The sequence below is a fragment of the Dicentrarchus labrax genome, unplaced genomic scaffold (assembly GCF_905237075.1).
Source record: "Dicentrarchus labrax unplaced genomic scaffold, dlabrax2021, whole genome shotgun sequence".
NCBI lineage: Eukaryota > Metazoa > Chordata > Actinopteri > Moronidae > Dicentrarchus > Dicentrarchus labrax.
Genome location: NW_026136722.1, coordinates 8,832,141 through 8,844,613, shown reverse-complemented (window position 1 = coordinate 8,844,613; position 12,473 = coordinate 8,832,141). Strand labels below are relative to the sequence as shown.

The 12,473-nt window shown below is 42.0% G+C and overlaps 1 protein-coding gene across 2 annotated transcripts in view; it reads left to right on the top strand.

The window, feature by feature from the left end:
* prkar1b (protein kinase, cAMP-dependent, regulatory, type I, beta) overlaps positions 1 to 12,473 on the top strand; it is a 64,745-nt gene that overhangs the window by 5,429 nt on the left and 46,843 nt on the right. The window contains exons 1-2 of one of the 2 annotated variants that reach the window (XM_051387645.1): positions 6,288 to 6,694; positions 9,504 to 9,674. In XM_051387645.1, the coding sequence (XP_051243605.1) occupies positions 6,692 to 6,694; positions 9,504 to 9,674 (174 nt within the window). In that variant the 5' untranslated portion in view covers positions 6,288 to 6,691. Of the gene's footprint in view, positions 1 to 6,287; positions 6,695 to 9,503; positions 9,675 to 12,473 lie in introns of those variants that run through there. The other variant, XM_051387644.1, reaches the window with a different exon arrangement.

Below are 12,473 nucleotides of genomic sequence, written 5' to 3'. Positions count from 1 at the left end.
CATTTGTCAGACCTAACGTCATTTCATATCTGCACAGGATCCATTTCATACGGCATTCACAATCTTATCTGGGAAATCTCTTCTCTGTCTCGACATCGTCCGCTTTCACAGTCTTGTTCTTTGAGGTTATGTTTTTTTCCCTGACATACACGCTTTCCTTTTTTTCTTTCTTTCTTTCTTTCTTTCTTTCTTTCTTTCTTTCTTTCTCTCTCTATTTGGTGTCTTCCGTCTACTCGTACACACACGCAGACATGCACGCTTGAGAGCATGCTAAATCATCAGTCTGACTAGTTTGTTTTTAACTTTTGTTTCCATATAATAACACGTCTTTGGTCCTCAGCTGACGTTGTGAATGGGAAAATAACAGGCGTCTCGCTCCCTTTCATCCTGCCTATTTATGCACGGTAATGATGCCTTTGATCTCTACAACAGTAGCTTCGGATGGGTGTTCTCATCTCCGCATCTCTATCAGCTCAGCTCAGTGTGTAATTGCTGAAGAGTTGAATTTTAATTTTCACAATACAGTGAGAAAACATAACATTTCTGTGAGGCCTCGGCTGCGAACTATCTTTTAACAGACATTTCCTATTGGTGTGTTTGTCACTAATATTCACTGTTTTCAAGTTTGGAGCATAGCTGTTTAGTTTACTGTGGAATATCTGGAATTAGGCGGTACGTTTTTTTCATATCAATAAAAAAACGCTTGTTGTAGGAGATTATAGCTCATAAACAATAGGGGTATTGAAACCCTGATGAACAAAAAATGTTTTTCCATTACACAGGCTTTATTGTTGCAGTCCTTTTTGCCACGATCATGTGCATGATAAGTTGTAACAGTTCTGTAGGAGTCTATTTTAGATGGTCAAATGAATGTGCTGCTAACCCAGAAATAGTGACTTTGTTCTCATCAGTCTGCATCATTACAGTTCTGTCCAACAGGCAGCAGCGGCTAAGTGCCAGGACTGAATGTGTGAGTGTGGATATATTGCTCAGTATATCAAGTGGGCAGCTGCCACCGCAGATGTTTTATTGAATTTGGCACGATGAATCTTCACAAGGCACAACAGTGTTTTCTGGCAGCCAAGAACCGCCGTTGCTGGCTTTGTCTGGCCACATTCATGAAAATGTTCTCTTTCCTCTGTCTGTTACTTTCCATTTGTGAAACTATCTGATGACTTCAAATACGTCCCCGCTCCTCCTTCTGTGATTTTCACATGCGCACAACACTTTGATCTGTACATAACATACCACCTGCACTGGCGACCAAATGTTCAGAGCGTGACAGCCGTCACTCCTCAACTCCATCTGTATGCGTGTGGTGCTCGGGCATGATGAGTCTATGCAGTGACTACATGCCTTGGCACGGTTCTGTGATCTCCAATCAAAACTTAGGACCCATCACAAATTCGGCTTTATTATCTTTCGGGTTGCTGTCCCCGATGAACTTCATTGAACATGTTCAGCATCTTAAAGTAAATCCCTCTCTTAAGCTTTATTTTTTTTACAAGACTATGAGAGACTTTTTTTCATTTGCCATAGAACAGTTATGGAAGGTTTTCAGTAGGAACTGCTTTCTAGTTTTTCTGTTAAAGGTTGACAGTACTAAAAACTGTCAACAGTGACGTCTGTGGATTATCCTAAGCAACCTGAATATTGCTGTTGAGTTCTTCAATGTAACTTCATAAAATTTCCACTCATTAATTTTTCAGGGTTGCGGCAGATTTTTCAGAGGAAAAGATTTCAAAACCTTGCTCAATATAACTGAAACTCAGAAATCTGCATGGTTACCGTTAGTATTTTTGTTCGGAAAACATGTTTTTGGTGCACTAAACCTTAAATATTTGCATTTACACAAGTTGCTAAACAGTTTCTGCTTCATCTATATATGTGTATGTCTGTGTGTGGTTGTGTTGGTATGTGTTGTTATGATAAGCAGAATGCTCCCTGTGTTCTTTATGCTCACAGGGCTGTCATAAGTTTGGGTCTCATGCGTCACTCCTGGCTTTTTTACAATTTCTCCCTTATCACTTCCTCATCTTTTCAACCCCCCCTCTCAGCAGCCATATCCATGCAAGCTTTACCTCACCCACTTTTGCTTCTCTTCATCTATCTTTTTCACTTGTATCCTATCTTTCATTTTTGTCCATACTTTACCAATCTCATACTTATTGTTAACGTCTCACTCTAACTCGCTCTATCTCTCAGTTTCTCCACCTGCAACTAAAGAAAACATATTTCTATTTTAGAATCTGTGCATTGCCTTTAGAATACATTTAAACATAATTTTATTGTGTAATGTTTTAAATTAGTTAGCTACTAACTACATTTATAAACTCCTTTAGGTCATCAGAAAAAGCTCTACTCTCAGTTTTGAAGTGCATTTGCTGTCAGGGCTGTAGATTGACCTATAGGTTAGGACTCCAACCTTTTTAAATGGGCATTTATTCAACTTTTCTCACCTTTACAATGCTTGTTTTGTCTCACCAAAATCCAAGGATATTTAGTTTACTATCAGGAAGCAGAACATTAGTTTACGATTAATTTCCTGTTCCTCTTTTACTCTTTACTTTATTTAATTTGTTGTTTGCTGTTCATGGTATTTCTATTACACCTCACAACCTGTCGAAGCACTTTGTATCTACCAAAGAAAAGTGCAGTTGAAATTGTTATTACTACTTCTAAACCCCTGTAATGTTTCTGTTCTCCTGTTTTTTGTTTTAAAATATAGAAAAATAGACCTGATAGACCAGCAGAATCAGGATACACAAGTTAGATGTTTGTGTCTCTACTTGTGTCTCTACAGCTCCATTGTATGTAGGTCAGTGTTGCATTGATCATGTTGCCCAGCCTTCCCACAGCATCATAAAGCATGTCGACTAAAATGTAAACTCTGCTACATCAGCTCTGTTTTCAAAAGACCCCGTCACATTGCATTATGGGAGAGTTCCTCTCTCCCTGTCTGTCAGTCTATCAGTCAATCAGCCACTGTCTCCCCGTACCCTGTAAGATGAGAAGCCTTTCTGCACTGCCAACCATTCAGCTGTCAGCAGGACCTATCATAACAAATCCGCCAGTCCCTTCAAAGGCTCTGATTGACAATTTGTCATGAGGGTTCGGTTGTTTGTTGAGTACGCTGAGAGCATTAGTGGAAAATTAGTTGTAGGTTTGTATTATTTCCCCTATCTTCTACTTTTACTTTTATTTATGTAGCTTCTTTGTCTTCTTCTTGTTCTGCTCTATGACTATTTAGATAAGTCTTGTGTGTGTGCATACAGCTTATTAGCAGCACAGGTCTAGAAAATGAAGAGTTTCCCAACACAGTGTTATTAGTGTCTCCAGCCTCTGTTTGTCATCACCACCATGCTGGGAGCAGGGTATTCTGTCAAATCAACCTCGGGTGCACGCATTGACCCGGGCCTAAACCTCCTCTCTGGCCCACCCTGGGGCCCCTACAGGTGAATTGGACCCCCAGACCCTGTTTCCCTGGTGGTCCTTCTTTGTCTTCTCTCATCTGCCCGTTGCATCCCTCCGCCCTCTCCCAACTCATCTGTGGTCGGTGTGAAAGAAAGAGGAAAGGTGTCAGGTGTATAGCACTAAGATGTAGTTAAGTGCTAGGACAGAGACAGTCATGTACAAATATGTAAAGAAACTACATGCGATTTAAGAAAAAGATGTTTGCCTGAGCAGTTAACCAACATTACATCCAGACACAGCATTGGTAAAACGAGCAGCATTATATGTTGTTATCTGTAGATTGCATAAATATTCTAGGGCTTCAATTATACACTAAAATATTGAAACATGTCCATTACAATTCCCCAAAGCCCAAGTTGACGTATTCAAATGGTTTTGTTTTGTCCAACCAACGGTTTAATATTTCAGACTGAGGGAACTAGCAAATATTCACAGTTGAGTAGTTGGAACCAGCAACTTGTCATTTTACATAAATAATTCAATGATTAGGAAAACTGTTGCAGGTTAGTTTTCTTTTAATTGACTAATCAGCTCACCAACAGAGTTTATAGGCTGCACGGTGGAGTCTTGATAGATGTGAAACTTCATCTGGTAGGTTAACTGAAAAGACTCAAAGAACTGAAACACATTGACCATCAATACTCCCACTAACATCTTTCAAGCATGACAAAACTGTACTCGTAAGGAGCAGGGTTATGTTAGGAGTCTTTCACTGTCCTCTCTCTGTAGAGCTGTCGATGTGTAGCAACAGTGTATTAATGAATTTCACAAGTTTATTTCAAAATTAAGACCTGGTTGTATTAGAAGAGTTAAGAGTTCCTATTTGTTGCTGGTTACATTTTAGCCAGTAGATTTGAGGATTAAGATTAGAGAATTAATGTAGCCTCCATTAGCATCGTGTGTGTGTGTGTGTGTGTGTGTGTGTGTGTGTGTGTGTGTGTGTGTGTGTGTGTGTGTGCATGTGCGTGTGTGTGTGTTGCAACCATAAACATAGTGAACATCATTTCATAGCCAAGAGGTCAGCACTGCACATACGCGCAGGTCGTAATACAGCGGCGAACTTTCAGTCCATTGTGTTGCTGTAATGGTGTGGAACAAAGTGATGAGTAGACTGTTAGCTCTGCCGGTGGATTAGCTCTCCATGCTTCATTACCTGTCTGTGTGTGTATGTGTGTGTGTGTGTGTGTGTGTGTGTGTGTGTGTGTGTGTGTTTGCGGCACCTTGTTGTTTTTGGTTCGCTCGCATGCTTTCAGCCCCAGCAGCAGAGAGTGAAATTATCTACGTCACCGGGATTAGGGCTGCCTAAGGTAACCACTTATGGATGTTTCCTTTTCTATAACTAATATCAGAAATTATCTTTATGGAAGAAAAGATTTTTGGATGTATTTGCGCTGCGAGGGGACCCACTGATCCCCTCTGGTGGGTTCAGTACTTTTGCGCCGAACATGATGGGTGGTTGGGCTGATTAATATCTGTTAGTCATAGCTATTAGGATGAGAGCTAGTCATAACTTTTGTTCCTATCTGCTTGGTGCAAATTGCTTCAGGGAATGAACAAAACAGGAGAGTCCCATTTTAATATGACTTATCATCTACAAATTGGTTGAAACTGGAATTGAAAATGGTTTAATAACAGCGACTCCACTGAGTGAGTGTGCATGGGATTGTGTGTGTCTTCTTTTGTCTCTGTCTTTATTCTTTGTCTGGTAATCTGTGACCCACAGTCACTCTGTCTCTAATGGAAAGCCCACTTTTTTTTTCTCTCTCCTGCTTACGCCTGTGTCCTCTGTCTCCTCTCCCCTCCCTCCTCTCCTGTCCTCTCTCTCTGGCATCAAGCCTCCGACGATGACGCAGGAAGAGCAGAGGAGAGAATGAGGGAGAGAGAGGAGAGAGACTCTGACATAGGGTAATAGCACTGATTATAGATTAGAAAATATATTGGTAAATCAAGAGAATAGATGGCAGGATGTGGAAGAATATTTAATGTTGTTTGAAATAGAAATGACCTCAGACTGAGATTGGTAGAACAGTTGCCAACTGCAGATGTGTTTTGTTTAGCTGCTGTAGTCCCAGTAATGCCTCAATCTACCTAGCCTGTTCTTAGCTCACCTTGGACTAATAAAGCCTCCTCTTTACGCTTATGAGACAACAAAAGTCATACTGCACGTGTGTCATGTGTCTCTGTGTTTGAGCCAGAACAGCAAGGACTTGTTGGAGCCAGACACAAAGTCCTCACTTCATGCCTGACCCTCTGACCTAAGAGGAGAGCGCGTGGGTGGGGCTGGAGATCAGAAGGGAGTGAGAAAGACACTGCGTGGTACAGCCCAGTGTCTGGCACACACAAGGAATGTATGGGACGACAATGCATCCCTATGGGAATTTTTTTAGCCATTTGCTCATGCAAAACACACACACACACACACACACACACACACACACACACACACACACACACACACCAGAACAGAAGTCTGTATTGAGGCGATTGACGTTTTGCCTTCTGTCAACTGAATCACTGTAGATGTGTGAGTGAGAGAGAAGGAGAGAGAGACAATCTGTCAACAGGCGTCAGAACTGGTGTGTGTGTGTGTGTGTGTGTGTGTGTGTGTGTGTGTGTAGGTGTGCGAGCCACCGTTGCTTCTTGCTCAGACTCACCACCAACTATTCAGGATGCTCACAGTACCCAGTTGTCATAGTGACGGGGGGGAAGCGAGAGGAGCCCGCTCATTGCGCCACCTGATTTTGAGTGTGTGTGTGAGAGAGAGGGAGAGGGAGAGAGGGAGAGGGAGAGAGAGCGGCTGGAAAGCAGAGACGGAGAGTTGCGCAGGAGCGATGGAGAGACAGGCTTTTTGCTGTGATCAGTGTTTTCATCAGTAGTCTTGTTCTTTAGCTGCCGTGTCGTGGGGATTGCAGACATTTTGCCACTCGTGCTCTCTCGCGCGCGCACACGCGAACTTGGATTCTCTGCTTGCCCGCACACACACTCACACTCCAAATCCGAGTGTGCATACACAACACATGCACACAGTGGTCGCTGTGCTAGTATGGCAAGATGCTGCTGCCGCGGTGTGATATGTGTGTCAGGTGTGTATGAGATGGGGATCCATGTGTGTTGATTCCCATGCACACTTTGACACGCTTGCACTCTGACTTGATGCCTGGAGCCTCTGACAGGTCTGAGGGACAAACAGCAGGCCTGGCCAGGGGCCCTCCATGCCATGGTAAATAGCTCTGCTAACAAACATAGCCTGTAGTTAGCCTCCTGGAGCTAACCTGCACAAGGCACGAGCAAGTGGGATGCAACACTGTTTGTTGTTGATGCATGGGAAGTTTTGTTGCAAGGTAAAGCTGCTTGGTACTAGTTTGAGCGTGTGTGAGAATTGAAGTGACCTTTATTGACTGTTCTAGACAGCAGCATGTTAACAGTGTTTGCTAGTTTGTGACTCTGACTTGTAGCTTTTTGTGAGGAGAGAAAGATATATTTTTAATGCCTGAAAGAAAGGGTAGCGTTTGTGTTTGTTTTGGCTTTGCCCTCACTGTCTTTAGAGAGAGAAGTGTGTTACCTGCCTCCTAGATTAAGCTGGAGCGTGTGAGCCCTCCTTCTCCCCCTGCAGTCTGCCCGTGCATGTGTTTGTGAGATTGTGTGTGTATGTGTTTGTTGATGCTGCTCTCTGGCTCTCTACCTCACCTTTTCTCCTCCTGCTGGCTGTGTTCCCTCAGGCAGTGACTCTGCGTAAGCAAGAAGTGAGTGTGTGTGAGTGTGTGTGTGTGTGTGTGTGTGTGTGTGTGTGTGTGTGTGTGTGTGTGTGTGTGTGTGTGTGTGTGTGTGTGTGTGTGCGTGCAATCTGCATTAGTACATTGCTTTAAACAGACAGTGAGCAAAGCACCAGCAACCTCGGGATGTAATGATCAGGAGAGAGACAAAGTCAGAGAAAGAAGGGAGTGAGAGGGAGAGAGAGACTGTTATGAAAAGATATTTCCATGAAAGGATACCAACTCAAAGAATGAGTGAGAGTGTAAGCTGACGAATGCCTTCTAGACAACCGTCTAACTGGCTGCTGTTTTGTATCATTATAGCACTGCTGGATTACTGTTCCCGTCACCATTACATTATGCTGTGGGGGTGATTGAAACAGATAGTTGAGAAAGAATGTGCAGAGAAGTGCTGAGTTGTGACGTCTGGGTTTGACAATTATGTTTGTCCCAGTTCTCAGGTAATGTGACATTATGTCTCCTCACTGTCTCCAACCTCTCTCTCTCTCTCTCTCTCTCTCTCTCTCTCCCTTTGCGATCTCTCTGTCACAGGTTGTCTCTCTCTTTCCTCTCTGTGTCTTTCTGTCTCTCCCTGTCAGTATATGAGCAGAGAAAAGTGGCAGCAATTTCTGCTCCCTGCTCAAGGCGCTCAGTAATGACTCTGCTCCTAGCTGCTCCAGGTCTTCTTTTTTTTGCCTTCACCCTTCTACAGTTCTGCTGGGGAAAAAAAGTTGATTCACTACATTTCAGAAAATGGTGGTACTTGAATTATACAGTGCATTACAAAATGTAGCGGCATGATGGTGGGAATAAGCACTTCCTTAATTGATTGCTGTCCTTGTTAATGATCAATAATTGATTAAATATGGAAGGATTATATATACAAAGTGCGTTCAATGTACATGGATTATTGTAAATAAACCAAAATTAATTAGTTACTTGAATCATGAATTAATCAAATCGAATTATTTATACATACATTAAATTATGTTTATTGTCATTATCGATTAATCTGCTGATCATTTTGGTTGTATAAAATGTCAGAAAATAGTGAGAAATTAACATCACAATTTTCTCTCTTCGGTTTTGACTGGATAATGTGAGCATATCTTCTGTGATAAATTAAACTCAGCAATTGTGAATGTTCCCATTGAAAATTGAAGCGAATGGAATAGATTTGAGCATTATTATAAACCCAGGATGCTCTCATGATGGATCAGCAGACACCGTGACACACTAACAGATCCAGGTGCCTGCCACCTTTCACCTTAAACTTGATTTCTGTACCTGTTTCTGTTTATTCCTGTCTGTGTGGTGTTTCTGTACTGCAGCGTAAGAGTGCCGCCTCTTGTGACTTGCCTGTCTGGAGTTTGGAGACACCTTTGTTTATTTCTGATCACACAGTAGCAACGCAGTGAGCCAGCAAACAGATGAAATTGTTACTGTACCCAAGTATGTGGTGGTGAATAATACTGCTGTCGACTGAATCCCCACTGTGCTATTAAAGACACTAATGCATGCACTCAAATAAAGGAATAAACACACGGTGCTAGCAGTGCACACTGGTCATTATACATACAAGCAGTGGATGCTGGCTACCTTTGCACAAACTGTTATCACATCGTCCTTGTCTCACTGCACTCTCACATATCAACAACCCTACAGTGGTTTTATTGTGTACTTATGCTAATGTGTTAATCAAGTGTGCAATCAATAATTCATTGCTTGCAGACTGTTCAGTACTTGAAACAACAGCCAGCCAGAGGCATCCTGTCTCCCCTTTTGATGTCTTTATTTCTTGTTTTTCATTATCTGAGAGGAGGAGAGTACCTGCCTAAGCTTTCTTCTCTGTGCACGTTCAGGCCTGCAGATATTAATATTTGATGGCTTTCACTTCATTCCATAGCAGCCAGATGTCCAGACAGTGTGCACTCAGGACTAGGACATGTCCACCCTGCTTTCTATGAGTTTTTTTTACAATTCTGTTATATTATCTGACCTGGATAAGAATCCACATGATGCTTTATGTTACAAAGGGCGCTTGGAGAGGTTTGTCAGCCTGTGTTCATGTGATTGTTTGTGAGGTAAAAGAATAACAAAATGCCCTCAGATGATCTTGGATGAAGCTACAATAGCAGTTGCATCTCTATTTAAAAGAGTTTTTCATCAGGGGCACTGTTTTGGTATTGATATTTCAACCACTGAACAGCTTTTTTCTCTCCCTCTGCGTGTCCCCCACTATATGCTTGTCCCTCTGACAATCTTGTCTCTTTACAGGAAGAATGCAAGCAGATCATGGCACGGCAGAAATCTAACAGCCAGTCGGACTCACATGATGATGAGGTTTCTCCCCCACCGCCCAACCCCGTCGTCAAGGCCCGCCGCCGCAGGGGAGGGGTCAGCGCCGAGGTCTACACTGAGGAGGACGCTGTCAGCTACGTACGCAAGGTCAGTCTCGGAAGATGGATGCATGCGTAAAAAGCATCCACGCACAGACACACACTGCAGATACCCAGGTACACGTACAATAACACAGGTTAATTCAAAGCTATTGCTTATTTGTTTGCACAATTAAATCATCATTGCAACAAACATGCAATAAAAAACTAAATGAATGTGCGCATGCGAGGCCTTCCCCAGGATGAGAAATTTAAAATTGAGTCTAGTGTAATCAAAATCATCAAGCAGACATCAAGCTTGATGGTTGTTTATTTGTTGGACAGGGACCTGTCTTTCTGTTAACACCCGCTTGAGAGCATGAGTGTAAACACATTCAGCGGAACAACGTGACAGTGGGAAGGGAGGCGAGTTATGACAGCAATCAACAGACTCGGAGTGAATTTAATTGCAGTAAAATACACAGTTTGTGAGTCAGCTGCTGAACTGATGTTCAGTGGCATTTGCTGAGACTGGATTACTGTAGACTGTGATAGACTCCCACTCAGGGTTTTGCAAATAGTTGACATCTTGTTTTATTTATGCCAGTTTCATTGACTGCATACATATGATTTTAGATATAAAATGTGGGGGTATCTAGCACATTTACACACAAGCTGTGTGACATCTGTTGGCTGTGTGTTTGTCCTGTTAAGGGATCCTTCTTCTGCGGCTCTTCCTGAGACTTCTTCCATTTTTCCCTAGTTAAAGGTTTTGGAGGGAGTTTTCCTTTGCCAGAAACGAGGGTTGTCTTTGAGGCAAATTTGTGATTTGTGATACTGGACTGTATAAATAAAATAGACTTGACTTGACAAGAAACCATGTTATCCAGAAAGACATATTTTGAATATGAGGATGCATCACCTCATGTAATATTTTTACTTGCCATCTTGCTGCCCTCCAGTACCTTATCCTAATTCTTTGTCATGCAGATGCTTACATGTAAAACGCTGATTAGAAACCTGGTTATATGTATACATGGCCAAGAAAGGAGCTTTATCGAGGGGAGAACTCTAACGGAAACAATTGGGTTTTTCTAATACCCTGCCTGGATTATGCTACCATGCTGTTTAAGAAATAAGATTATTGCAGAAAGCTGTGCATATAAATACACAACACAATACAAATCTGGGAGTAAATTAAAATGTTTGTTTTCCCCTGTATCTCTGCTTCATGAGACAATATGATTATGAAGTAAAAGGGATAGAAGCTAAAACAATTTATTTTGTAAAGTCACTTTGAGTTTCTTACTGAGGGCAGTGAAGCGGCTGTTAGAGTATCTTACAACCTGCCATGCTCTTTTGCCAGAAACTGCACCTCACCTTTACACACTCTGGCACACACAGACAGCACACACACACACGCTCGTATACATGCATACACACACACCCTAGTCGTTATATCATTACCGTGCTTGTTCAGTTGTAATTAACTTGACACGCCATTAATTGCTGGGTAATGACATAACTGCATGAACCCCCGTCACCACGCTGTAATCGCATGGCCACTGGAGCATACTGTGTGTGTGTGTGTGTGTCAGGTGTGTGCACACACCCACATGAATTTGTGTTTCTGGCTCTGAAGTCTCTACCAGACGCCGCAGTCATGTGTCATGGCAACAAGCCTGCCCCCATCGCCAGCCTCATTTTCCTCACTGTATCGCGCAGACACACATGCAACAACCTACACACACAATGATTTTCACAGCCACGTCAGCTGCATGTGAAAAAGAAATTAATTCATGTTATTACCCAACACAACAGATCATCAGAGAAAAGTGAACTAAAATTGAATTAGAACATGAAAGCACATTATTGCTTCAGTATGAGAGAGGATTTCTTCTGGTCTTTGATGTACACTGAGGTAACACACACATACACACACACACACACTCACACACACTCACACACACACGAAGCCTATACGCTGACATCTTCCTACATCATCAGTTCCATTAATGACTCCACTGTGAAAATCAGCAGCTGTTTAACAGAACACAATCAATTAGCTAACCCTGCTCATCTGATTAAAAAGAGCTTTGCTGTAAAGTCTTAACAAATCGTGAGGCCTGTCAGTCAGGCCTGGAGATCACATTAACAGAATGAATTGCAGGGCTGTCTGCAGATTGACGAGACCTCTCTTGACCTCATGATGAGGTGGGAACAAAATGGGCATTCATTTTGATATTTCCTCCAACTTTAAAGGGTTCTTGTGGAATTAAACGTACAGTATATCATTTCTGCCCCTAGAGGGTCTCTCACACACTGAATAAGGCAGTTTTAACTTAAAAATGTGTTTCTCTGACACTGTTCAGCGCACAAAGTACGTCCCAGCCAAGCTGCTGCTAATGTTAACTCAACTTGTTTCTCTGATAACTTAAGATTCAGACGTCCAGTGACTAAAATCCTTAATTTGGTTAAAATATATAACTAACAACAACCAAGATCTGAAAAGTGGGGGCTAAAACTGGATTAAAAGTACATTTATGACGCGATTGACAGGTGACCAGTGTGAAGATTGTGGATTTTTCTGGGTTTGAACATTATTGGACCCATGTATATAATAATAAGATAATAAGATAATGTTATTACACAACTCAACAAATTATATAACATAGGTCTAGTTTTTGGGAAAATGTTACGTAATGTTGTTGAAAAAAAAAAGTATATTGCAGATGGGGGGAAATACTTAGTGTAGTTGCTTTCCTTCTGGATGTCATGATAAGTCATAAACGAGCTGTAGGCAAAGTAACTTCTGAAAAAAATAATTAAGATTCAGAATCAGATTATTGTCTGCCATTATGGCTCTTAC